At 46.0% G+C, this 27,142-nt stretch overlaps 1 protein-coding gene across 1 annotated transcript in view; it reads right to left on the reverse strand.

The window, feature by feature from the left end:
* The window catches only part of LOC137535464 (zinc finger protein 182-like), a 28,002-nt gene extending 16,312 nt beyond the window's left edge, over positions 1-11,690 (reverse strand). Inside the window, exons 1-6 of the mRNA XM_068257296.1 lie at positions 11,614-11,690; positions 2,241-2,360; positions 1,987-2,121; positions 1,781-1,901; positions 851-948; positions 306-738 (exon numbers count right to left, since the gene is read on the reverse strand). Of these exons, the coding sequence (XP_068113397.1) occupies positions 306-738; positions 851-948; positions 1,781-1,901; positions 1,987-2,121; positions 2,241-2,360; positions 11,614-11,658 (952 nt within the window). The 5' untranslated portion in view covers positions 11,659-11,690. The remainder of the gene's footprint in view (positions 1-305; positions 739-850; positions 949-1,780; positions 1,902-1,986; positions 2,122-2,240; positions 2,361-11,613) is intronic.
* Positions 11,691-27,142: the final 15,452 nt, after the last annotated feature.

Below are 27,142 nucleotides of genomic sequence, written 5' to 3' on the forward strand. Positions count from 1 at the left end.
TGGGCCCTGAAATGTCTAATTGAGTAGAATTTTGACATTTGTCACTTAGGGGTGTCCTCACTTTTGTTGCCAGTGGATTAGACATTAATGGCTGTGTGTTGAGTTATGTTGGTGGGGCAGCAAATTTACACCATTATACAAGCTGTACACTGACTGCTTTACATTGTATCAAAGGGGCAGATTCATGAAATTGTGGTAATATTACCACACATACTGAGAGGAAGATGATCTATACTGTGCCCAGCAGGGACATATCTGTTACTCAGTTTAATAAGGCTTTTCATTATCTAATGTTCATCACTCACCAATCCTCATCCTTGTAATAAAGTCTTCCTCCTTAGATGTCCCCATCAGGTTCCCCTCCTCCATAGGCTGCTGATCACTCCTCACATATGTGTCTTCTTGCTGTTTAATTGTCCTCATGTCTCCCTCCTCCATAGACTGCTGATCACTCCTCACATATGTCTCCTCTTCTTCCTGTTTAATTATCCTCATCATGTCACCTGTCTCCACAGACTGCAGATCACTCCTCACATATGTCTCTTCTTCCTCTTTACTTGTCCCCATCATGCCACCCTCCTCCATAGACTGCTGATCACTCCTCACATACGTCTCCTCTTCTTCCTCTTTAAATGTCCCCATCATGACACCCTCCTCCATAGACTGCTGATCACTCCTCACATACGTCACTTCTTCTTCCTCTTTAACCACAGCACTTTCATGTATCAGTTCTCCACCCTAAGTGCACAGAATAAGAAGCACTTTATAATGTAAACACAGATAACAGCAGAGACAACAGGAAACCATGTCACATAGTTTGTGGTCTCTAATGACATTCAATTCCACCTACCTGATAAGGGTGAGGGGTGGTGGGATCTTCCTGCAGACAACCACGTTTATAAAGAGGACCTGTATATCTCTTTGGTGGATTTCTGTTACTGCATACATCTGTAGGAAACCCACACAATGACTGAATACTATGGGCTCAATTAACTAAGCGTTACCACATTGGAAAGTAAAAATTACAGACTAGTAAGGTAAATTACCGGCTTGTGCAGTAAATACATACAAAATGTCAATTCCCTACGATAACAGCATTTGGTAAAACAAATAAAGTGTTGGGTATTTTTAAGATCTCGCTGGAACCGTCGATAACTAGAAATCAGCGTGTGGTAAAATTGACAGACAAGGGAGAAAGCCAATAGGAAGAGCCACCTGGTCCTGCTACTCTCCTCATTTGATAAGATGCACTGCCGGGAGGGACATCAGAAAGATAAACAAAATACAACAGCAAGGCTTGGTGTACAGAGGCTTCCCTGTATCCCTTTAGACATGTAGATCTATATACTGGTGCACAGAAGAGGGCCCTTTAGTGGCATGCATACACATCTAAAGGGATGCAGGAAGCCCTTTACTCTCTAGTAAGCTGTCACACAGGAATGGGTTATGCAGACACTTGTAGGAGAGAACCTCAGCTTGCTGCAGAGACCTCCTCCACAGCTGTGAGACTTCTGCATCACTGAGCAGGTCTTACTGAACTGAAGCAACATTTCTCAGCAAATTACCTATTACAGCATGTGTGACAATCTTGGTGCACTTGGGAAAGAAAAGTCTTAAATACAGAATTCAGTATTTTACCAAACACTTTTTTTTTTATTTGCGCCAAACTGCCCTTAGTGAATTGAGGTCATTGTCTGTTTGTGTTTATCTGATGAGGGGGATCTAGGAGGACCCCAAGCACTGCTTTCTCCATAATAAGTAATAAAGAATCTCCTCTTACCCGGTGATGTGAGGGGCGGCTGATTCTCCATCCTGGCATCCTTGTAGAGGTCCTGGTGTCCTATATACTGCCCCTCCTCCATGGACAAACTGACGGTGACATCCCGACATCTCATAGGAACCTGACATACACAATGATACAGTTAAAGCCCAGTCACACCCTTTGCTCTCACTGGATAATGTCCCATAATTCCCAGTGCAGCTCACCTCTCCCGTCAGCAGCTCCATCATCTTCCTGGTGATTTCCAGAATCTTCTGCTTGTTATGTCCCTCAGATATCAGGGAATGAGGTGGGGACACCGTGATGGTCACATGATCACCAGACTTCACTGGAGGAAAACTCTGTATGGAAAGAGGAACATTAATGTTGCATGACTGTCCAAGAATTCACTTTCACCTCTCCAGTTAGGTGTGTTTTATTAATAAAGATATGTCATGTGACCTCCCAGAATCCTCCTCACCTCTCCAGTCAGCAAATAGATGATCTCCAGGGTGAGGTTGAATATCCTCTCAGTCATGTGACTCTGGTCCTCCTCCATCCTCAGTGATGTGGTCATGTGATCTGTACAGGATGCTGCTGCCTTTGGATAGATAATAAGGGGAGGATAATCTAGGTTATATGGATGTCAGTGGTGAAACTACCAATACAGGATCCCCCCCAGCACTCCCCATTGCTGTCACTTGTGGGTGGTGCGGCCATGCAGAGTATTGCAGGAAAGCATAATAAGCTGGCATATAGCTACATGTGCAAAGTAGAATCCCTTTATAGTAAATTCCAAGGGACCAGGAAAACTAGTTTATTATGTGAGAAGTTTACTATATCGGAATAGGTCATACATTGCTTAACCTGATCTAAGGAGAGGGTGTAATTAGAAAGATTAACCACATTACAGGTAATAGGCTCCAAACTAGGAGCTACCTGGTTTTTCGGTTTTTTCCTACAGGGGAATTTTGGTTCGGTTTGTTCCTACAGGGGAATTTTGGTTCGGTTTGTTCCTACAGGGGAATTTTGGTTCGGTTTGTTCCTACAGGGGAATTTACTCGGGCAGCTCGTAACTGTTCCAGCCCTGTGGAATTGGAACAGGAATGTAACTTGGTTGAGGACAGATTGAGACAAAGAGGATATACTAAGAAACAGTAAGCCTGGGGACGTTTTAGAGGCACAAGGAGACCACGTAGTGAACTGTTAATCAGGAGCCGCGGTGGGGATCGGGATGATAGGGTGACCTTTGTCACAAAATACAGCCTTGAATTTAATAAAATCACAAATATTGTGAGGAAATATCTTCCAGTGCTAAATTCCGATTCTAAATTTAAAGCCATTTTGAAACAGGGGTGTCGCTTCTCTGCTAGACGGGCACGTACCTTGGGGTCTATTCTTTCTCCTAGCTGTTTCCAATCCACCCTTTCGTCTCGCACCCCCACCTGGCTTACTACAGTGGGATCTTACCCGTGTGGGTTTTCAACGTGCAATTACTGCCATTGTCACAAAAAGGGTTTCTCTATTTTTTTTCTTTTGCGACTGGTAATAGTCTCCCCATCAAACAGAATGTAAATTGCAACACGAGGTGCGTTATCTATGTTATTTCTTGCACCTCTTGTCGCTTACAATATGTGGGGTGTACCACTCGCAATCTGAGAGCCCGCATTGCTGATCATTATTGTGGCACCAATTGGAAAACTTTTAAAAAGTCGGCAGTCTCTAAACACTTTGAGAATGTTCACAGGGGACAATCTTCCTTCCTTTACCTTTCAAGGGGTGGAACGTATAGTGAGTCCTAAGAGAGGTGGTGACACCCACAAATGACTCTTGAGGCGAGAAGCTTATTGGATCCATAAGATGGACACTCGCACTCCTTGGGGTCTTAATACACGCTGGGATTTAAACCTAGTTTATGACTGTTGAATTTACATGTTTGTTTTCCCCTTATTTCCCTCTGTATACAGGGCTCATATATCTCTCCCCCCCCCTCCTCTCTACCCTTTTCCTTTGTTGAATAGGCTATTATATGTAATCTTAAGGCTCTAATGTTCCTTCCAGTGGTAACTTTTTACATTACTTTTTAGTCTTTTCTGATGTTTGTTATTAACTATAATCCTTTTAGCACATCTATATATTGTGTACACTTGCAATGTCTCCTTTAAGGCGATATATTTCCATAATGTGTATACCTGTAATATTCCCTTTAAGGCGATGGCTGGTTGAGGTATAGGGTGGAGTTTTTTCTCCTCCCACCTACATAAAGCCCTCCCCTTGCAGGTTCACTTTTAACTATGACTAAGGGCAGATTGTAAGCCCGACACGCGTTAGTTGAACCTTGTGATTTTATTGCATTTGCCATGTGGAATTCCTGAATAAAGAATACCAGCGTTTTTCTACTACTGCTTGGTTTGCGGATCCTTCTGTACATATTTGTGGACTGGCTTGGCTTCCCGGATCCTGCACCCATTGGTTGAACTAGTAGGGGGTTTGAGCGTTTTGAACTTTACAATTTGTTCTATCTATACTGAGGCACCTATTCCTGGCTATCTATACTGAGGCACCCATTCCTGGCTATCTATACTGAGGCACCTATTCCTGGCTATCTATACTGAGGCACCTATTCCTGGCTATCTATACTGAGGCACCTATTCCTGGCTATCTATACTGAGGCACCTATTCCTGGCTATCTATACTGAGGCACCCATCCCTACCTATCTATACTGAGGCACCCATTCCTGGCTATCTATACTGAGGCACCTATCCCTTGCTATCTAAACTGAGGAACCCATTCCTGGCTATCTATACTGAGGCACCTATCCCTGGCTATCTATACTGAGGCACCTATTCCTGGCTATCTATACTGAGGCACCTATCCCTGGCTATCTATACTGAGGCACCTATTCCTGGCTATCTATACTGAGGCACCTATTCCTGGCTATCTATACTGAGGCACCTATTCCTGGCTATCTATACTGAGGCACCTATTCCTGGCTATCTATACTGAGGCACCTATTCCTGGCTACCTATACTGAGGCACCCATCCCTACCTATCTATACTGAGGCACCCATTCCTGGCTATCTATACTGAGGCACCTATCCCTTGCTATCTATACTGAGGAACCCATTCCTGGCTATCTATACTGAGGCACCTATCCCTGGCTATCTATACTGAGGCATCTATTCCTGGCTATCTATACTGAGGCACCTATCCCTGGCTCTCTATACTGAGGCATCTATCTTTGACTATCTATACTGAGGCACCTATCCCTGACCATCTATACTGAGGCACCCATCCCTGACTATCTATACTGAGGCACCCATCTCTGGCTATCTATACTGAGGCACCCATCTCTGGCTATCTATACTGAGGCACCCATCTCTGGCTATCTATACTGAGGCACCCATCCCTGGCTATCTATACTGAGGCACCCATCCCTGGCTATCTATACTGAGGCACCAATCCCTGGCTATCTATACTGAGGCACCTATTCCTGGCTATCTATACCTGACTATCTATACTGAGACACCCATCCCTGGCTATCTATACTGAGGAACCCATTCCTGGCTATCTATACTGAGGAACCTATTCCTGACCAGTGTTCTCCCCAGAAATATTTTCCAGCCGGGTGGCATGAAAAAGTAGCCGGGTGGGGAAGTAAGGTTACGCAGGGTGCTGCTGGGTCAGAAAGTAAGGAAACGCTGAAAGGAGAGTGAGGGTCATACTGGCTGGGGAATCACACTGGCTGGGGAGAGGTCAGCATCACACTGAGCGCTACTGGGTGGGACGATAACTTGTTCAAGAAACAAAAATCGCATTGCGAATGCTCACAAAATGCTGTATGCAGTGTATTTGTGATTTTCATACAAATCGCAACTGTAGTGTGAATGCCACCATAGGGCAACTTTGTCATAGCGATTCTCTGTTCGCTGGCGTTCAGCAAAGCTCTAAGGATTCCCTGAAAAGCACCTGTGTGAATGGGGCCTTAGTGCCATAGCCACATCATCACATATATGACCGGACACCATTCACCATCCCTGCATGCAATGTATGTTACTCCTGCTGCTGCACAGACACTAGTTGCAGAGGAGTGCTGACTTAAAGCTGATCACATGGGCAGGCAACATGAGTGGTGAGAACTCCAGCAAAGACTTTGCAAAAGCCATGCTAGTTTAAAGGGGAACTGAAGTGAGAAGAATATGGAGGCTGCCATATTTATTTCCTTTTAAACAATACACATTGCATGGCAGCCCTGCTCATCTATTTGGCTGCAGTCGTGTCTCAATCAGACAAGAAACAGGCATGCAGCTAATCTTGTCAGATCTGACAACAATGTCAGAAACGCCTGATCTGCTGCATGCTTGTTCAGGGGCTATGGCTAAAAGTATTATAGGCAAAGGCTCAGCGAGGCTGTCAGGTAAATAAAGATGGCAGCCTCCTTATACCTCTCACTACAGTTGTTCTGTACAGCACAGTGATTTGTGAACATACAAGTAGTCTGTCTGAACTCAATGGATGTATGTCTTTCTCAACCTAAATAACTAACTGCTGAGACAAAAAAAAAGGCTAAACTTGATGTAAAATGCTGAACTAAACTTTTTGCCATTGCCCATACTGAAAGCTAGATATCACAGTGATGGAACTAAACTGAACAATTTGGGGTTAATAGCTAGCAAACCAAGTGTCAGCTTGTGATAAAGTGCAGAGACACAGGAGGCAGAATGAAAGCTGCCTTTTACAGCCCCTGTAAACCACGTATCTCTCTCACCGAATGCTCCAGAATAAAGAAACATGTTGATATGTTAATGTGCCACACTTTTTTGAGGTCTCTGACATTCTTGTGACCTGAAGGACCTGGGGAAGGGGGCATTGTACATGCTGCTCTGACGGAGAGGAAGAGAAGAGCGTCTGTCCACTGTAGTAGCCAGCGGGAGTGACTCACCAAAAGATAAATCAAACCGCACATTCTTTTCAGTGCGGACTCCATCTGAAAGTTCCCGCTAGTGTTGTCCGGATCATGAACGATTCGGATCTTTGATCCGAATCTATTTTATGAGTCGATCATCCGAATCATCAAAATGAGTGATTCGGATCGCAAAGGGGGCGGGGCCAGGAGCGACACGCCCCCCTCTCAGCGGGCAGCGGGGTCCTGGAAGCAGAGCTGAGATGGATCGCTCTGTTGGAGGGGAGGCAGCCTTGCAGCCACAGGTAGATGAGAGAGAGGGGACATGGGTGCCACTGCCAGATATGTGTAGAGCACACATACTGGCTATAACGTGCTGCCCATTACAGGCTGGCTGTTCCTCAGTGCTGCACAGTGATCACATTGGAAGCTTTTGGCTCAGCTCAGCACAGCTCAGTAACTTTGCAGACAGTGTGATTGAAAGGCAATATAATCCTCCTGCACTCGGCACTAAACAGCTGCACTTATCTTCTGGGAATGCTTTCTTTCACTGTGCGACCTTTTCTTTCAAAGTGTACAGATGAACATATAGGTGAAATATATGTAAAGCATATGACTTCAGCATGTGGGTATTACGTGCAAACATTTCTGCTCTCTGCTCGTCCCTCCTCCCTTCTCTGTCCACTCCCTGCCCTCTGTCCATCTTCTCCCCTTCTCTGTGTGTCCACTCCCTCCCCTTCTCCTGTCCACAGACCTGTCCTGCTGTTCATTTCACCCCCGAATGCTTCCGGTAGTAAAATGATCCGAGATTCGAATCAAAGATCCGGATCTCTTCAATGATCCGATTCGAATCATCCGGATCATTGAAAAGATCCGAACTTCCCATCTCTAGTTCCCGCAGTCTGCCTGTTTCTCTCTCTGCTATGAGATTTCCCCGCCCTTCCACGCTGCTGATAGGAAGGAAGCTGAGGAGGAGGGCGGAGATGGTGTCTCTGCTTGCCTTCCAAGCTGTCATGTCTATCGTGCGGAGGAAAGAATTTATGATGCAGACAGCAGCCAATCACAGCAGCCGGGCGGGGACAGAGATCTGGTGGGCGCTCCGCCCGGGTAATAGGCGCTGACTATCTATACTGAGGCATCTATCTTTGACTATCTATACTGAGGCACCTATTCCTGGCTATCGATACTGAGGCACCCATTCCTGGCTATCTATACTGAGGAACGAGGTCGGCACTCCAATGGCGATAATAAACTTGCGTTTATTTAAGGTTGCAAACACGACATGTTTCGGGGTCACCCCCTTCCTCAAGTGTACAAACAACCCTGACACACTGTCTTCTAATATACTCCAACCCCTTAAGTGCACCACACCCTTCAAACCAGGACACACCCCTCTGGTCACCTGACCAAGGTGATGTCGTACAGATTAACCCCTTAGGATCAATCAATACTTCATTACTTGCTGGGCACTACACATATAATGTCTACCCAGAAAAAAACACTAAGGTAAACATGAGCGAAAGCATACATAAGCCTAAGCAATAGCACAGCTATTCCAACCATATTAGAAATGTCAATTGAATCAATTTATGCAGTGACTCACAAACCCAGGGATACGACACGTTCCCTTTCTCCACCGCCCACCACACGATGACACTCATCATGACCTAAGGGAGAAAACACATCATAAGACAATTATCAGCAGAGAAAACATTATATTCAACTTGTGACACATCACAGGAAGCATTTTAAACTAAACATATCGTTTAAACCTTTGGGGCTCACTGAATCAAGCCTCCTCATCCATCTTGCCTCCTTCTGCAGCAATAATCTATCCCTATCTCCTCCTCTAGTGAGTGGGGGTACATGGTCTAGCACCATCCATTTGAGCTGCGACACACCGTGACCACGGGTGTGGAAATGCCTTCCCACCGGTGTGTGGCTGCTCAGTTTGGACGGATCAAACCCTCGGATAGAGCCCCTGTGTTCCTGTATTCTGGTCTTCACATCTCTTGTGGTCTTCCCCACATACAGCATTCCACAGGGGCACTTCAATGCATAAACCACAAACTCACTGCAGCAAGTATACATAGATTGAATTTTAATTTGTTTCCCAGAATATGGGTGCATGATATGCTCACCTTTAATAATTGCGCTGCAGCAGTTGCAGTTGATGCATGGAAACGTCCCCCGTTTTCTGGTGAGCTTGCTCATCTCCACACATCTTTCAGAAAGTGCCCCTGTGGAATGCTGTATGTGGGGAAGACCACAAGAGATGTGAAGACCAGAATACAGGAACACAGGGGCTCTATCCGAGGGTTTGATCCGTCCAAACTGAGCAGCCACACACCGGTGGGAAGGCATTTCCACACCCGTGGTCACGGTGTGTCGCAGCTCAAATGGATGGTGCTAGACCATGTACCCCCACTCACTAGAGGAGGAGATAGGGATAGATTGTTGCTGCAGAAGGAGGCAAGATGGATGAGGAGGCTTGATTCAGTGAGCCCCAAAGGTTTAAACGATATGTTTAGTTTAAAATGCTTCCTGTGATGTGTCACAAGTTGAATATAATGTTTTCTCTGCTGATAATTGTCTTATGATGTGTTTTCTCCCTTAGGTCATGATGAGTGTCATCGTGTGGTGGGCGGTGGAGAAAGGGAACGTGTCGTATCCCTGGGTTTGTGAGTCACTGCATAAATTGATTCAATTGACATTTCTAATATGGTTGGAATAGCTGTGCTATTGCTTAGGCTTATGTATGCTTTCGCTCATGTTTACCTTAGTGTTTTTTTCTGGGTAGACATTATATGTGTAGTGCCCAGCAAGTAATGAAGTATTGATTGATCCTAAGGGGTTAATCTGTACGACATCACCTTGGTCAGGTGACCAGAGGGGTGTGTCCTGGTTTGAAGGGTGTGGTGCACTTAAGGGGTTGGAGTATATTAGAAGACAGTGTGTCAGGGTTGTTTGTACACTTGAGGAAGGGGGTGACCCCGAAACATGTCGTGTTTGCAACCTTAAATAAACGCAAGTTTATTATCGCCATTGGAGTGCCGACCTCGTTCCTTTGTTACTGTGAATATACGGGTGGAGTGGTGAACCATTGAGTGTCTGAGCACCGGCGGACCAGGTGTGTGAAGCCTGGGAGGTTGAGGACCCCGGCGATTTGAATTTCTGCATATCTATACTGAGGCACCTATCCCTGGCTATCTATACTGAGGCATCTATCCCTGACTATCTATACTGAGGCACCTATTCCTGGCTATCTATACTGAGGCACCTATCCCTGGCTATCTATACTGAGGCACCCATCCCTGGCTATCTATACTGAGGCACCCATCTCTGGCTATCTATACTGAGGCGCTCCTTCCCTGGCTATCTATACTGAGGCACCTATTCCTGGCTATCTATACTGAGGCACCTATTCCTGGCTGTCTATACTGAGGTACCTATTCCTGGCTACCTATACTGAGGCACCTATTCCTGGCTACCTATACTGAGGCACCTATTCCTGGCTATCTATACTGAGGCACCAATCCCTGGCTATCTATACTGAGGCACCCATCCCTGGCTATCTATACTGAGGCACCTATTCCTGGCTATCTATACCTGGCTATCCTGGCTAGGTCAAGTACCTATTCAGTAAGGAGTTCAAGGCAAGACTCCCTAACACTGCAGGGTGGCCTCCTGAGCACGTCCCAGTGGCTGCAGCTCTTGAGCGCTTTGAGTCCAACAGGAGAAAAGCGCTATATAAATGTTCGGATTATTATTATTATTATCATCTATACTGAGGCACCCATCCCTGGCTTTCTATACTGAGGCACCCATCCCTGGCTATCTATACTGAGACACCCATCCCTGGCTATCTATACTGAGACACCCATTCCTGGCTATCTATACTGAGGCACCCATTCCTGGCTATCTATACTGAGGCACCTATCCCTGGCTATCTATACTGAGGAACCTATCCCTGACTATCTATACTGAGGCACCCATCCCTGGCTATCTATACTGAGGCACCTATCCCTATCTATACGGAGGCACCCATCCCTGGCTATCTATACTGAGGCACCTATCCCTCGCTATCTATACTGAAGTACCTGTCCCTGGCTATCTATACTGAGGCACCTATCCCTGGCTATCTATACTGAGGCACCCATCCCTGGCTATCTATACTGAGGCACCTACTCCTGGCTATCTATAATGAGGCACCTATTCCTGGTTATCTATACTGAGGTACCCATCCCTGGCTATCTATACTGAGGCACCTATTCCTGGCTATCTATACTGAGGCACCTAATCCTGGCTATCTATACTGAGGCACCTATTCCTGGCTATCTATACTGAGGCACCTATTCCTGGCTATCTATACTGAGGCACCCATCCCTGGCTATCTATACTGAGGCACCTATTCCTGACTATCTATACTGAGGCACCTATTCCAAGCTATCTATACTGAGGCACCCATCCCTGACTATCTATACTGAGACACCCATCCCTGGCTATCTATACTGAGGTACCTATTCCTGGCTGTCTATACTGAGGCACCCATTCCTGGCTGTCTATACTGAGGTACCTATTCCTGGCTATCTATACTGAGGTACCTATTCCTGGCTATCTATACTGAGGTACCTATTCCTGGCTATCTATACTGAGGCACCTACTCCTGGCTATCTATACTGAGGTACCTAATCCTGGCTGTTTTATGACCTTTGTGAGATGGGCCTCCAAGCTGTGAAGGGCATCCAGGGGAGGCAAGGAACATTGGGAGGGGGGGGGGGGGCATTAAAGTTTTGCTGGGGCCTCATGAATTGTAGTTATGCCACTGCTTGCATTGTATAAAAGGAAATAAATATGTCAGTCTGCATATCACTGTCACTGTAGGTGTGCTATAATGCCCATCAGGAGTAGAAGGTGCTGGGGTGCGGGTGATAAATGAATCAGGCTTACCTGTAACAATGGAATCTCATGATTGGGCACCTCTACATCTGTCATGGCTCTGTGTACAGCACAGACACTCTCAGGGACTTCTGGGAAATGGCAGCCAGTGGGCGGTGGCATCATGACATCATACATGCACCTGTGAGGCTGGGGTCGCCATTTTGTAGACTGGCAGGCGGTATCTATACATACATAGTACTGTCTGCCCTTACTGTAGAGTCATGTAGTGAGTGCAGTTAGCAAATGTATAGGAGTTTTATACCTCTGTACACAGGGAAATATTCAGATCACAATTATGTGGTGATCATAAGGCAACAAAAGACGACATTAGCACAAATGTAATTACAGTTCATTCTCTGCTGCCATCTAGTGGCCAGTTGTCAGAATCGCACTTGATAGAGTCATTTCTCAACCCCTACACTGACAGCTATTTTTTTAAGGACAACTGTAGTGAGAACTTAGTATATGGAGGCTGACATATTTATTTCCTTTTAACCTTTAACAATTTCCTGGAAGCCATGCTAATCTATTTGGCTGCAGTAGTGTGTGAATCACACCAGGAACAAGCATGCAGCTAGTCTTGTCAGATCTGACAATAATGTCAGAAACACCTGATCTGCTGCATGCTTGTTCAGGGTCTATGGCTAAAAGCATTGGAGGCAGAGGATCAGCAGGATAGCCAGGCAACTGGTATTGTTTACAAGGAAATAAATATGGCAGCCCCCATATCCCTCTCACTTCAGTTGTCCTTTAATGCTACACACCAGTCCCAGTTACCTTAGAATTGTGTTTATTAACTGTCTTGCCCAAATCTACATAAAGCAGAAGCCCACACTAGTCAGCAGGGATGTCACTGAAGTGCAAATACATTTGATATGATTGATAATTATCATAATAAATATGATACAGAAAACTGTTTTGTTTTTTTTTAATAAAAATTACAGTGTATAATCTATCTACAAAGGACTAATACAATCTTGCAGTGAGAGGAAATTTGTACTAAACGTATTTAGATGTCGGTGGCTCAGTAATGTGGGGGAGACAATAACGCCTATAGCCACCCGCTGCAGGCAGAAGTAGTTTTGTGCTTAAATTCCTTTACACATCAATTGCATAATAGGATGTGATAACTAGGGATGGTCGCTGGATTCAGCCGAATTAAAAATTCTGTGATTCTGGACGGAATTTGATGATTCCGGTTCCGTTGTGATGGAACGAAATTGCTATATCACTATGGCGGAATTTCCCCGGAAAATTACGAAATTCCGCTGAATTTTACGGAATTCCAATTTCTGCCTAATAAGAAACATTTCTACTCAACAGACTCCTTTTCTCCTTCCTCCCTCACGGAGGAGGGTTTCATCTTCCAGGGAATTGTAGGATTTCAAAAGCCAGCTTACATACATTGGCCGGGAATCGAACCCAGGTCAACTGCTTTGAAGGCAGCTATGCTCCCCACTATACCACCAACACTACATGCTGAAGCCAGCCTAGCATGTACCATTGTGATATATCCAAAAGAAAAATGAGCTTGCTTAGGGATTTGTAGTATGTCAAAAGCCAACTCACATACATTGGCCAGGAATCGAACTCAGGCCTACCGCTTGGTAGGCTGCTATCCTAACCATTATACCACCAACACAACACACTATAATGCTACATGCTGAAGCCAGCCTAACATGTACCATTGTAATATACCCAAGAGAAAAATGAGCTCTCTCTCTCTCTCTCTAGGACTTGATGCCATTGAACTGAATTTTCAGCTTAAAACCATCAACGGATACTGGCAGAATTTCACAGGCAATTTCGGAATTCTGCCGGATTGAAAAAGCAATTCCGTTCCGACCAAACGGAATGGAATGACCAATTTCCGCCTAAAATTGCGGAAAAAAAAATTCTGCGGAAAGCGGTGACCATCCCTACTAGAGAGAGAGAGAGAGAGAGAGAGAGAGAGAGAGAGAGAGAGAGAGAGAGAGAGAGAGAGAGAGAGAGAGAGAGAGAGAGAGAGAGAGAGAGAGAGGAATCTATATGGCTACCTGGGGTTCTCTTCGGACAACTGTTGAACACAAAAGGCAAGGCCATGCCTGGGTGGGCATGAACCACCAACCTTGCAGTTATCAGCCAAACGCGCTAACCAATTGTGCCACAGAGACTGTGTAACACAAGGCACACAGTTGCTGTTGAATGATTTTATGGGGATGTATGTGTGTCTTTTGGAGGGAGGAAGTAAGTCTGCTCCAAGAAGTTTCAGCATGTAGTGTTGGTGGTATAATGGTTAGGATAGCAGCCTACAAAGCATGAGACCTGGGTTCGATTCCCAGCCAATGTATGTAAGCTGGCTTTTGAAATCCTACAATTCCCTAAGCAAGCTCATTTTTCTCTTGGCTTTATCACAATGGTACATGTTAGGCTGGCTTCAGCATGTAGCATTGTAGTGTGTTGTGTTGGTGGTATAATGGTTAGGATAGCAGCCTACAGAGCGGTAGGCCTGGGTTTGATTCCTGGCCAATGTATGCGAGTTGGCTTTTGATATCCTACAAATCCCTAAGCAAGCCAATTTTTCTCTTGGATATATCACAATGGTACATGTTAGGCTGGCTTCAGCATGTAGCATTGTAGTGTGTTGTGTTGGTGGTATAATGGTTAGGATAGCAGCCTACAGAGCGGTAGGCCTGGGTTTGATTCCTGGCCAATGTATGTGAGTTGGCATTTGAAATCCTACAAATCCCTAAGCAAGCTCGTTTTTCTCTTGGATATATCATAATGGTACATGCTAGGCTGGCTTCAGCATGTAGTGTTGGTGGTGGTTTAGTGGTGAAGAGAGCTGTCTACCAAGCACTAGACCTGGGTTCGATTCCCGGCCAATGTATGTAAGCTGGCTTTTGAAATCCTACAATTCCCTGGAAGACGAGACCCTCCTCCCGGGGAATGAGGAAGGAGGGAGGAGAAAAAGGACTAAGGGAACAGTCAATAGGGTCTATGGGCTACCATAAAGCATAAACAAGGTTCTATTTGTGATTATTTAAATTTTTCCGCCGGAATCCGGAATTCCACGGAATTTCGCAAAAATCTGGCAGAATTTTCATAGCGACAGAATTCAGTGCTGGCGGAATCCGTGAATTCCGGCGGAACGGAATTTGCTCTTTCCGATCATCCCTAGTGATAACTAAAGATGTCCCGAACGGTTCCAGGCGAACTTCGGGTGGTTCGCCTTCGCCGGCGAACTTTCTCGGAAGTTTGAATCGCCCCAAAATGCTCTATGAGGGTCAACTTTGACCCTCTACATCACAGTTAGCAGGCACATTGTAGCCAATCAGGCTACACTCAGCCCTGGAGCCACTCCCCCCCTTATATAAGGCAGGATCGCCAGCCATGACACTCACTCGTGTGCCTGTAGTAGACAGACTTGGGAGAGCTGCTGCAGATTTTTTCTCCTAGGGAAAGATTAGTTACGCTCTTGGCTTGTTAGCTTGCTCCTGGCTGAATCTTATTGCTTTAATATCACCCCTCAATAGCTCTTTTCAGAGCTAATTCTGTTCTTGTGATCTTTTTTTTTTTCTGTGTGTCACTGACACTTTTGTTGCATGCACAGCCTTGCTAATTGATAGTGTGTGTGTGCCACTGCCAGCAGCCCAGCACATTCAGTGACTACCTGTGTGTGTGACAGGGAGCTGCACATTGTACTACCCAGTACTGCATATACCTACTAGTACCTGTTGTGTTTAGTTAACCCACCTCATCACTTCATATACCTACCTTTGTGTTGAGTGAACCCACCTCACTGCATCTAACTACCTTCACTGTTCAGTGAACCCACCTCACTGCATATACCTAGCTGTTGTGTTGAGTGAACCCACCTCACTGCATCTAACTACCTTTAGTGTTGAGTGAACCCACCTCACTGCATCTATCTACCTTTTGTGTTGAGTGAACCCACCTCACTGCATATACCTAGCTGTTGTGTTGAGTGAACCAACCTCACTGCATCTATATACCTTTTGTGTTGAGTGAACCCACCTCACTGCATCTAACTACCTTCACTGTTCAGTGAACCCACCTCACTGCATATACCTAGCTGTTGTGTTGAGTGAACCAACCTCACTGCATCTATCTACCTTTTGTGTTGAGTGAACCCACCTCACTGCATCTAACTACCTTCACTGTTCAGTGAACCCACCTCACTGCATATACCTAGCTGTTGTGTTGAGTGAACCAACCTCACTGCATCTATCTACCTTTTGTGTTGAGTGAACCCACCTCACTGCATCTAACTACCTTCACTGTTCAGTGAACCCACCTCACTGCATATACCTAGCTGTTGTGTTGAGTGAACCCACCTCACTGCATCTAACTACCTTTTGTGTTCAGTGAACCCACCTCACTGCATCTAACTACCTTTTGTGTTCAGTGAACCCACCTCACTGCATCTAACTACCTTTAGTATTCAGTGAACCCACCTCACTGCATATACCTAGCTGTTGTGTTGAGTGAACCCACCTCACTGCATCTAACTACCTTTTGTGTTCAGTGAACCCACCTCACTGCATCTAACTACCTTTAGAGTTCAGTGAACCCACCTCACTGCATCTAACTACCTTTAGTGTTCAGTGAACCCACCTCACTGCATATACCTAGCTGTTGTGTTGAGTGAACCCACCTCACTGCATCTAACTACCTTTTGTGTTTAGTGAACCCACCTCACTGCATCTAACTACCTTTAGCGTTCAGTGAACCCACCTCACTGCATATAACGAGCTGTTGTGTTGAGTGAACCCACCTCACTGCATCTAACTACCTTTTGTGTTCAGTGAACCCACCTCACTGCATATACCTAGCTGTTTTGTTGAGTGAACCCACCTCAATGCATATACCTAGCATCCCCCCGATATGGACAAAATGGACAAACCAGGTAGAGGAAGAGGTAGAGGCAGACCCAGAGGAAGGCCACCTGGCAGGTCTGTGAAAGGTCGTGTTGATGTGATTTCGTGCGGCCCTGGCCAAAAGTACATTGCTCAGAAGAAGGCATGTGCCATCACTTCCCAAGATTATCAGGATGTGCTTGACTATTTAACACAGAACACCTCATCTCCTGCAGCCACCAGCACTGCTACAAGCACCACATCCGCTGCATTTGACAATTTGCAGTTATTTGGTGCGGACATCACTGATTCACAGCCAATACTGCTACAACAAGATGAAGGCGCTAAGAAAGTTACACCACCTCATATGTCTGAGTTAGGTGGCGATAGTATAGACGTAACGTGTGAGGAGGGGGATGATGAAGCACCTGATGTTGGTGCAGTTGTGGAGGTGTCTGAGGAAAGCGAAGCTGGGCAGGAGGATTATGATGATGATTATACAGATGCCACATATGTTCCCAATAGAGGAGATGACCAGGGGACAGTTCAGAGGGGGAGTCAGAGAGGAGTAGGAGGAGACGAGTCCATGAAAAAAGCAGAGGGAGCTCGTCCTCAGAAACAGCTGGGGGCAGTGTCCGGCGCCATGTATCGCCAGCTATGGACAGCCAGCCAACATGCCCTTCAACGTCAGCTGCTGATGCCACCATAGCGCCATCACCCCAGTGGGGCTCAGCGGTTTGGAAACTTTTTAACGTGTGTACCTCAGATTGGAGCAAAGCCATCTGTTCTCTCTGCCTCCAAAAATTGAGCCGTGGAAAGGCCAACACTCACGTAGGGACAAGTGCCTTACGAAGGCACCTGGAGAAAAGGCACAAACAGCTATGGCAAGAACACCTGAGGAAAAGCAGCACCCAAAAGACAAGCCACCCTCCTTCTCCTCTTCCTCCTTCAGGCGCATCATCTTCTTCAGCCACTTTCTCCCTTGCACCTTCACAGCCACCCTCCTCCACTCCGACTCTGCCCTTGAACGGTTCCTGCTCCTCTGCCCACAGCACTAGCCAGGTGTCCATGAAGGAAGTCTTTGAGCGGCAGAAGCCAACTTCTGCCAGTCACTCGCTTGCCCGGCATCTGACAGCAGGCGTGGCGGAACTATTAGCTCGTCAGCTATTACCATACAAGCTGGTGGACTCTGAGGCTTTCCGTAAATTTGTGGCCATTGGGACACCGCAGTGGAAGATACCAGGCCGCAATTATTTTTCACAAAAGGCCATACCCAAACTGTACCATGCAGTTGAGAGGCAAGTGGTGTCATCTCTTGCGAAGAGCATTGGGTCAAGGGTCCACCTTACCACGGATACCTGGTCTGCCAAGCACGGGCAGGGCCAATACATTACGTACACAGCCCATTGGGTGAACCTGGTGACCGATGGCAAGCAGGGAGTACGTGGCTGTGCAGCGGACCAACTTGTGACACCTCCACGGTTTGCAGGCAGGCCTCCTGCCACCTCCCCTCCTTCTGCTCCTGCTACATCCTCTTCGCAGTCATCCTCCTCCTTCTCGGCTGAGTGGCAGTTCAACTCTAGTGGTGCTGCCATCTCCTCCTCTCCAGCTACACAGCCCCATCTCCCCAGAGCCTACGCTGCATGCCAGGTACGATGGTGTCACGCCATTTTAGACATGTCTTGCCTGAAAGTGGAGAGTCACACTGGACCAGCTCTCCTGGCTGCTCTTAACAAAGAGGTGGAGCAATGGCTGACCCGGCACCAGCTGGAGATCGGCAATGTGGTGTGTGACAATGGCAGCAATCTCCTTTCCGCTTTGAATTTGGTAAAGCTGACACAGGTACCCTGCATGGCACATGTGCTGAATCTGGTCGTGCAAAGATCTGTGTCAAAGTACCCAAGCTTAGAGGATGTCCTGAAGCAGGCCAGGAAGTTGTGTGGGCATTTCAGGTGGTCTTACACGGCCATGGCACGCTTTGCGGACATTCAGCGGAGAAACAACTTGCCGGTGAGACGCTTAATATGCGATAGCCCGACTCGCTGGAATTCCACCCTGCTCATGTTCTCGCCTGCTAGACCAGGAGAAAGCCGTCACCCAGTCTTTGAGCGGAGTACAATTACAGTAGAAGGACACAATCTGGGAAGATGGGGATGTTGTGGCCCAACAACTGGACACTGATGCGAAATGCATGCAGGATCATGCAGCCGTTTGAGGAGATGACCAACCTGGTGAGTCGCGCTGAAGGCACCATCAGCGACTTGATCCCCTGCGAGCAGCGACGATGAACTCTTGAAATACTGGTTTGACCTGTGGCCAGAGCTGTCCCAATTTGCCATCCAACTTCTCTCTTGCCCTGCCGCTAGCGTCCTGTCAGAAAGGACCTTCAGTTCAGTTGGAGGCATTGTCACTGAGAAGCGAAGTCGCTTAAGTCACAACAGTGTTCAGTACCTCACCTTTATCAAAATGAATGAGGCATGGATCCCGGAGGGCTACTGCCCAACCGAAGACTAAGTCAGTCCCCACACACAGCATCTCTGCCTGCAGGCCGCTTGCCTTCTCTGCCACCACCAGGCGGATTCCTGAATTTTTAAGGCCGCTGCTACACTAATTTTTCTGGTGCGTGTACATGCCTGCCTAATTTTTTGGCTGCACTGCGGGCGGCTGCAACAAAGAACAAAAGGCATGTACATGTGCCCATCCCCCTTCGTGATCATTACCTTGCCGCGGTGAAGGGACTTGCGTATCACAATGAAGCAATGACCGCCGGCTATACGAGTGTCTCGGGTGGGGGTGGCACACCAAAGATAATAAGGTCGTTGCTTCATTGTGGTCAGACCAAATTTGATCAGCTGGCCCATTACCCATGGTCACAATGGCAGACTTGAGTCCTGTATTGTTATTTTTGGTCACTACCTTGGGGCGGGCATGCCTGCTGCCCTCCTTGCCTGGATGTGTGGTGGTAGGCGTTTGTAAGGCTACAACTCCGGACCAGAATCACACCAGGAAAGATTCCCCGGCCATTACCCATGGTCAGTGGTCCCAATGGCAGACTTGACCTCCATAACAGATTCTCGCCGGAGACCAACCCGGTGAATCGCAGTGAAGGCACCATCAGACTTGCCCTCCATAAGTGATTCTCGTTAAAGGATTTAAAGTTGATTCATTACATTAGGGCCTCAAAAGTCCTCCTGAGTCCTGTATTGTTATTTTTGGTCACTACCTCGGGGCGGGCATGCCTGCTGCCCTCCTTGCCTGGATGTGTGGTGGTAGCCATTTGTAAGGCTACAACTCCAGACCGGAATCACACCAGGAAGGATTCCCCAGCCATTACCCTTGGTCACAATGGCAGATGTGCCCTCCATAATAGATTCTCGTTGCAGGTACTGAACAGCAAGTAAAAATGTAATGTAAAAAAAAAAGATGTACTGTAAGCTTTAACAATGGTAGAGAAAGAACCATCGAAAGTTGATAAGGCAGACAGACATTACCTAACCAGACATCACTGAGTGAGGAAGAGCAATCTCGCCATGGTGCACACTGCGCAGTAGTCCACCACGACCGTCACTACACAAACAGCTGTTTGCGGTGCGTTACACAGTGAGTTTGGTGTGTCAGTGTGAAGTAGTACTCTAATTACACTCCCTGATTGATGTATACACATGCAAGATGTTTGAAAGCACTTTAGGCCTGCAATTTAGCATTCAATGTGATTTCAGCCCTTAAACGCTGCTTTGTGTCAAATCCAGATTTTTCCCCGGGACTTTTGCCGTGTATCCCACTCTGCCATGCCCCCCTCCAGGTGTTAGACCCCTTGAAACATCTTTTCCATCACTTTTGTGGCCAGCATCATTTTTCCCAGATTTGAAAGTTCGCCTCCCATTGAAGTCTATTGCGGTTCACGAAAACTCACGCGAACCGGAACTTCCGCGAAGGATCACGAACGGTGTGATAACACACATAACAGAGAGATTTCCATAATAGCCTAAAAGTGGCCACACACTGTACAATAAAATCATCCAATTTTACAGCAATTCGATAAAACGGATCTCGGTGCTAAAATTAAAATCCGGCAGCCATCCTATGAAAGAAAGTTTATACTTACCTGCGCTGCCTTGTCCCTGGAAGCCAATCCGAAGACCCCGCACCACCTGACTTTACAATCTATGTCCTTACTATTGTTATATCCCCCGACCCAGAGACCTCAGGCCTAGATCAGGATTCTGCTGTAGGGAATCCATGTCCTTACTATTGTTATATCCCCAGAGCCAGAGACCTCAGGCCTAGATCAGGACTCTGCTGTAGGGAACCAATGTCCTTACTATTGTTATATCCCCCAGCCAGAGACCTCAGGCCTAGATCAGGACTCTGCTGTAGGGAATCAGTGTCCTTACTATTGTTATATCCCCCAGCCAGAGACCTCAGGCCTAGATCAGGATTCTGCTGTAGGGAATCCATGTCCTTACTATTGTTATATCCCCAGAGCCAGAGACCTCAGGCCTAGATCAGGACTCTGCTGTAGGGAACCAATGTCCTTACTATTGTTATATCCCCCAGCCAGAGACCTCAGGCCTAGATCAGGACTCTGCTGTACAGAATCAGTGTCCTTACTATTGTTATATCCCCCCCAGCCAGAGACCTCAGGCCTAGATCAGGACTCTGCTGTACAGAATCAGTGTCCTTACTATTGTTATATCCCCCAGCCAGAGACTTCAGGCCTAGATCAGGACTCTGCTGTACAGAATCAATGTCCTTACTATTGTTATATCCCCAGAGCCAGAGACCTCAGGCCTAGATCAGGACTCTGCTGTACAGAATCAGTGTCCTTACTATTGTTATATCCCCAGCCAGAGACCTCAGGCCTAGATCAGGACTCTGCTGTAGGGAATCAGTGTCCTTACTATTGTTATATCCTCCCAGCCAGAGACCTCAGGCCTAGATCAGGACTCTGCTGTAGGGAATCAGTGTCCTTACTATTGTTATATCCCCCAGCCAGAGACCTCAGGCCTAGATCAGGACTCTGCTGTACAGAATCAGTGTCCTTACTATTGTTATATCCCCAGCCAGAGACCTCAGGCCTAGATCAGGACTCTGCTGTAGGGAATCCATGTCCTTACTATTGTTATATCTCCCAGCCAGAGACCTCAGGCCTAGATCAGGACTCTGCTGTACAGAATCAATGTCCTTACTATTGTTATATCCCCAGAGCCAGAGACCTCAGGCCTAGATCAGGACTCTGCTGTAGGGAATCCATGTCCTTACTATTGTTATATTCCCCCAGCCAGAGACCTCAGGCCTAGATCAGGACTCTGCTGTAGGGAATCAATGTCCTTACTATTGTTATATCCCCCCAGCCAGAGACCTCAGGCCTAGATCAGGACTCTGCTGTAGGGAATCCATGTCCTTACTATTGTTATATTCCCCCAGCCAGAGACCTCAGGCCTAGATCAGGACTCTGCTGTAGGGAATCAATGTCCTTACTATTGTTATATTCCCCCAGCCAGAGACCTCAGGCCTAGATCAGGACTCTGCTGTAGGGAATCAGTGTCCTTACTATTGTTATATCCTCCCAACCAGAGACCTCAGGCCTAGATCAGGACTCTGCTGTAGGGAATCAGTGTCCTTTCTATTGTTATATCCCCCCCAGCCAGAGACCTCAGGCCTAGATCAGGACTCTGCTGTACAGAATCAGTGTCCTTACTATTGTTATATCCCCCAGCCAGAGACTTCAGGCCTAGATCAGGACTCTGCTGTAGGGAATCAATGTCCTTACTATTGTTATATCCCCAGCCAGAGACCTCGGGCCTAGATCAGGACTCTGCTGTACAGAATCAATGTCCTTACTATTGTTATATCCCCAGAGCCAGAGACCTCAGGCCTAGATCAGGACTCTGCTGTACAGAATCAATGTCCTTACTATTGTTATATCCCCAGAGCCAGAGACCTCAGGCCTAGATCAGGACTCTGCTGTACAGAATCAGTGTCCTTACTATTGTTATATCCCCAGCCAGAGACCTCAGGCCTAGATCAGGACTCTGCTGTAGGGAATCAGTGTCCTTACTATTGTTATATCCCCCCCAGCCAGAGACCTCAGGCCTAGATCAGGGCTCTGCTGTAGTGAATCCATGTCCTTACTATTGTTATATTCCCCCAGCCAGAGACCTCAGGCCTAGATCAGGACTCTGCTGTAGGGAATCAGTGTCCTTACTATTGTTATATCCCCCAGCCAGAGACCTCAGGCCTAGATCAGGACTCTGCTGTAGAGAATCAATGTCCTTACTATTGTTATATCCCCCAGCCAGAGACCTCAGGCCTAGATCAGGGCTCTGCTGTAGGGAATCGGTGTCCTTACTATTGTTATATCCTCCAAGCCAGAGACCTCAGGCCTAGATCAGGACTCTGCTGTAGGGAATCAGTGTCCTTACTATTGTTATATCCCCCCAGCCAGAGACCTCAGGCCTAGATCAGGACTCTGCTGTAGGGAATCAGTGTCCTTACTATTGTTATATCCCCCAGCCAGAGACCTCAGGCCTAGATCAGGACTCTGCTGTAGGGAATCAGTGTCCTTACTATTGTTATATCCCCCCCAGCCAGAGACCTCAGGCCTAGATCAGGACTCTGCTGTACAGAATCAGTGTCCTTACTATTGTTATATCCTCCCAGCCAGAGACCTCAGGCCTAGATCAGGACTCTGCTGTACAGAATCAGTGTCCTTACTATTGTTATATCCCCAGCCAGAGACCTCAGGCCTAGATCAGGACTCTGCTGTAGGGAATCAGTGTCCTTACTATTGTTATATCCCCAGCCAGAGACCTCAGGCCTAGATCAGGACTCTGCTGTACAGAATCAGTGTCCTTACTATTGTTATATCCCCAGCCAGAGACCTCAGGCCTAGATCAGGACTCTGCTGTAGGGAATCAGTGTCCTTACTATTGTTATATCCTCCCAGCCAGAGACCTCAGGCCTAGATCAGGACTCTGCTGTAGGGAATCAGTGTCCTTACTATTGTTATATCCCCCAGCCAGAGACCTCAGGCCTAGATCAGGACTCTGCTGTAGGGAACCAATGTCCTTACTATTGTTATATCCCCAGCCAGAGACCTCAGGCCTAGATCAGGACTCTGCTGTAGGTAATCAGTGTCCTTACTATTGTTATATCCCCCAGCCAGAGACCTCAGGCCTAGATCAGGACTCTGCTGTAGGGAACCAATGTCCTTACTATTGTTATATCCCCAGCCAGAGACCTCAGGCCTAGATCAGGACTCTGCTGTAGGGAATCAATGTCCTTACTATTGTGATATTGCCCAGCCAGAGACCTCAGGCCTAGATCAGGACTCTGCTGTAGGGAATCAATGTCCTTACTATTGTTATATCCCCAGCCAGAGACCTCAGGCCTAGATCAGGACTCTGCTGTGGGGAATCAATGTCCTTACTATTGTTATATCCCCAGCCAGAGACCTCAGGCCTAGATCAGCACTGCTGTATAAAATCAATGTCCTTACTATTGTTATATCCCCCAGCCAGAGACCTCAGGCCTAGATCAGGACTCTGCTGTAGGGAATCAATGTCCTTACTATTGTTATATCCCCCAGCCAGGGTGCTACCTTCTTGGAACAAGCTGTTTGTGCTTGTTCAACATTTGTGCGCATATTACTGATCTGCCTAAATTATTTTGAAGGAGGATGCCAGTTATTTTCCTTATTACATTAAACTGTGCTTATTCACTTTAAAGGAGAGTGTCAGCCATGGTGCATCCACGTATGTGCTATACACAGATTTCGTGTCGGATGAAATCCAGTGTTGCACTTTTCATTGTCATTTTATATGTGTAGATGGTTTTATGGTTATTTGACGTCCAAAGTTTTCATCCGTATATTCCATTTTTGAGAACTAATAAAATTGAGTCCTTTATTTTGCCAATTATATATTCTTCTTATGATAAACAATTGTTCAAAACAGAGGTGCCAGATAAGGATAAAATAGTTAAAAACCGTTTAAAAAGGGGGAGGAAGTGGTGGACTTACCTCCAACAAGTAGTCACACGATCAGTTATTCACTGAAAAATATCTTTATTCAAGTATACTCCAGAATGATAGCAATGCGTTTCATGGGTTACTTCCGCTTCATCAGGCAATATGTGAAGCTAGGAGGAACGAATATACATGCTAGGAAATTATATAATATCAAAAATGAGGTGCTGCATCAAAAATCCCAGTATTCTCTAAAATTATATACAACAGTAAAAAAACAATTGTATGTGTATGAGAGATCAATCTGAACAATTACACATGATTATAAAACTACAATAAAACTCCGTAGCAATATTAAAATAAAAAAATAAAATAAAAAATGAGTCATTAAATATCAAAAATTATATATTCATTATAAATTGGTAGAATGTTCAACCTGTGTCTATTCACGATTTTAGATGCATTTGCCAATAATCAATTTAGTTCCTCTAGTCTGTAAAGCATTAAGTTATTCTTCTTATGAAGCTATCTGGTGGGATTCTATGTATCACGTTTTTTCTTTTTCCCTACCCACATTTATAAAACATTAAAGCAGATCCGAGATGAAAAACGAACTATAACAAGTAACTTGTCTATATTACTTATCTAAAGTTCAAATAATTTACAAAATAAAGAGCAGCTATATTCTGCTTGTGATCATTACACACAGGCAAGCTGCTGTGCATCTCCACCCCTCAGTCTGTGAAAACTTCACTCCCCTCTCCTCCTCCCATCTGCCTCTGAAATCTCTGGCTAGTAACCCCTCCTCCTGCCCAGACTGAGCTCTCATAAGCCCTTGCTACATGAGTCTGAGAGTGCCAAGGCATTGGAGAAGCTGTGGGCGAGGCTTGTTTAGTTTATAGGGAATTAGAGTATTAAAACAAACAAAACAAAAGTATTTGGCTTGAGGAATGTCCTATAAACTAAATGAAAGGAACACAATTATGCAATGAGTAAAAGTTTATCTCGGATTCACTTTAAGCTTAGTAAAGGTTGCAGGTGACAGCCCTATGGAAGGGGATGCCAAACTACATGCAGAATCTTGGGGAGCATAATCACTTTAGAAAAATTGTCTCTCCCTACCAGAAGAAGCAATTTCTCCCATGCCTTTAACTTACATCAGACTGAACGCAGCAGAGGCCCAAGGTTAAGTCCCATGAAGTCCCGAGGAGACCTTGAAATCACTACCAAGGGATATTTCGATGAGCTAACCCACTGCCATGGAAATTCTAGGCAATTTTGTAGCAGAGGAAAATGGTCTACAGACATCAAAAATGACTTGTACCAGTTACTCTTAAAGTGAACCAGAGATGAATAAGGAAAAAGATTTTATACATACCTGGGGCTTCCTCCAGCCCCTCTGGCCAGATCGCTTCCACATCGTCATCCTCCCCGCAGCCTCCGTAAATATCCCCGGAAAGTCCTCCAGTCAGGGGCATACCGCATCCCAACTGCACCTGCACCGACTGGCCCTGACTGGCAGACTTACCGAGTGTAGGCAGTGGATGACAGCGGCGTGGGAGCGATCTGGCCGGAGGGGGCTGGAGGAGGCCAAAAGTAAGAATACATTTTTGATATTCGCCTGTCTCAGGTACATTTTAAGGGGTTGTATCCTGACTCTGAATTATGCACAGCAGCCATATCAATGTGGATGTAAAATCTGGATCATTCAGCTCCTAAACACACATAATGATCATTTCAGCACTCTTGTTATCAAGGGTGCTTGTTCAGCTAGATAAAACAAATATTTGGGCTTTTATTTACTATTCAGGAGTGCCGTGGCTGCATGTGACAGCAGACCCTGCCTCATTTGTATAGCTAAAGCACTTAGATTATGAACCGTTGCAATGGAAGTTAAAAAAAATGAACACAAGCAAGTTCTAACAAGGCTTAGTACTATATGTGCCCCTATTTATAATAATAATTCTGATGCTTGCAAGGCAGCCACTAGAGCACACTCAGTAGCAGTGTTACGGAGTCTTGCCCGGGAACACTTACTGAATGGGGCTATGGGGCTAATAGTTTTATCCTTAGTAGTTTGTATACCCTTCAGTCGCTTGATAGTCAAATATCTTTTATGTGTTAATTTTCGCACACATGCATTTAGGTCAACAGCCATGGGAGCGAGCTTCGTGCCAAGTTATGCGAATCTCACAATGGGCTTCTTTGAAGAATTTGCCAATAGGCCCCAACAATCTGTACACTAACAAGATCATCATCTACAGGAGATACATTGACGATCTGTTCATAATCTGGGATGGAGATGCCACATCTATTGAGGACTTCAAGACATACCTTAACAGCAATGACTGGGGCCTGTCATTCACATCATGTTATAATAAGGACCAAATTGACGTCTTGGATTTGGTCCTCTACCATGAAGATCGTATAACTAAGTCTAAAATCCACATCAGTCGATGCCAACTACATAGATTACAAAAGTAACCACCATAAACCCTGGAAAAACAATATTCCCTACGGTCAGTTTCTCAGAATCCGAAAGAATTGCAGTGACATAAAAACCTTTGACACAAAATCCGATATATTGACCAAAACGTTTGCAGAAAGGCACTTCCCTAATAAAATTGGTCAAGAAGGCCAGTTGAAAGGCTAGAGGAACAGAGAGAAATACCTTGCTAAAGAAATCTACCAACTAGAAAGGCACAGAGAA

This window comes from Hyperolius riggenbachi, chromosome 10 (genome assembly GCF_040937935.1).
Source record: "Hyperolius riggenbachi isolate aHypRig1 chromosome 10, aHypRig1.pri, whole genome shotgun sequence".
Lineage (NCBI taxonomy): Eukaryota > Metazoa > Chordata > Amphibia > Anura > Hyperoliidae > Hyperolius > Hyperolius riggenbachi.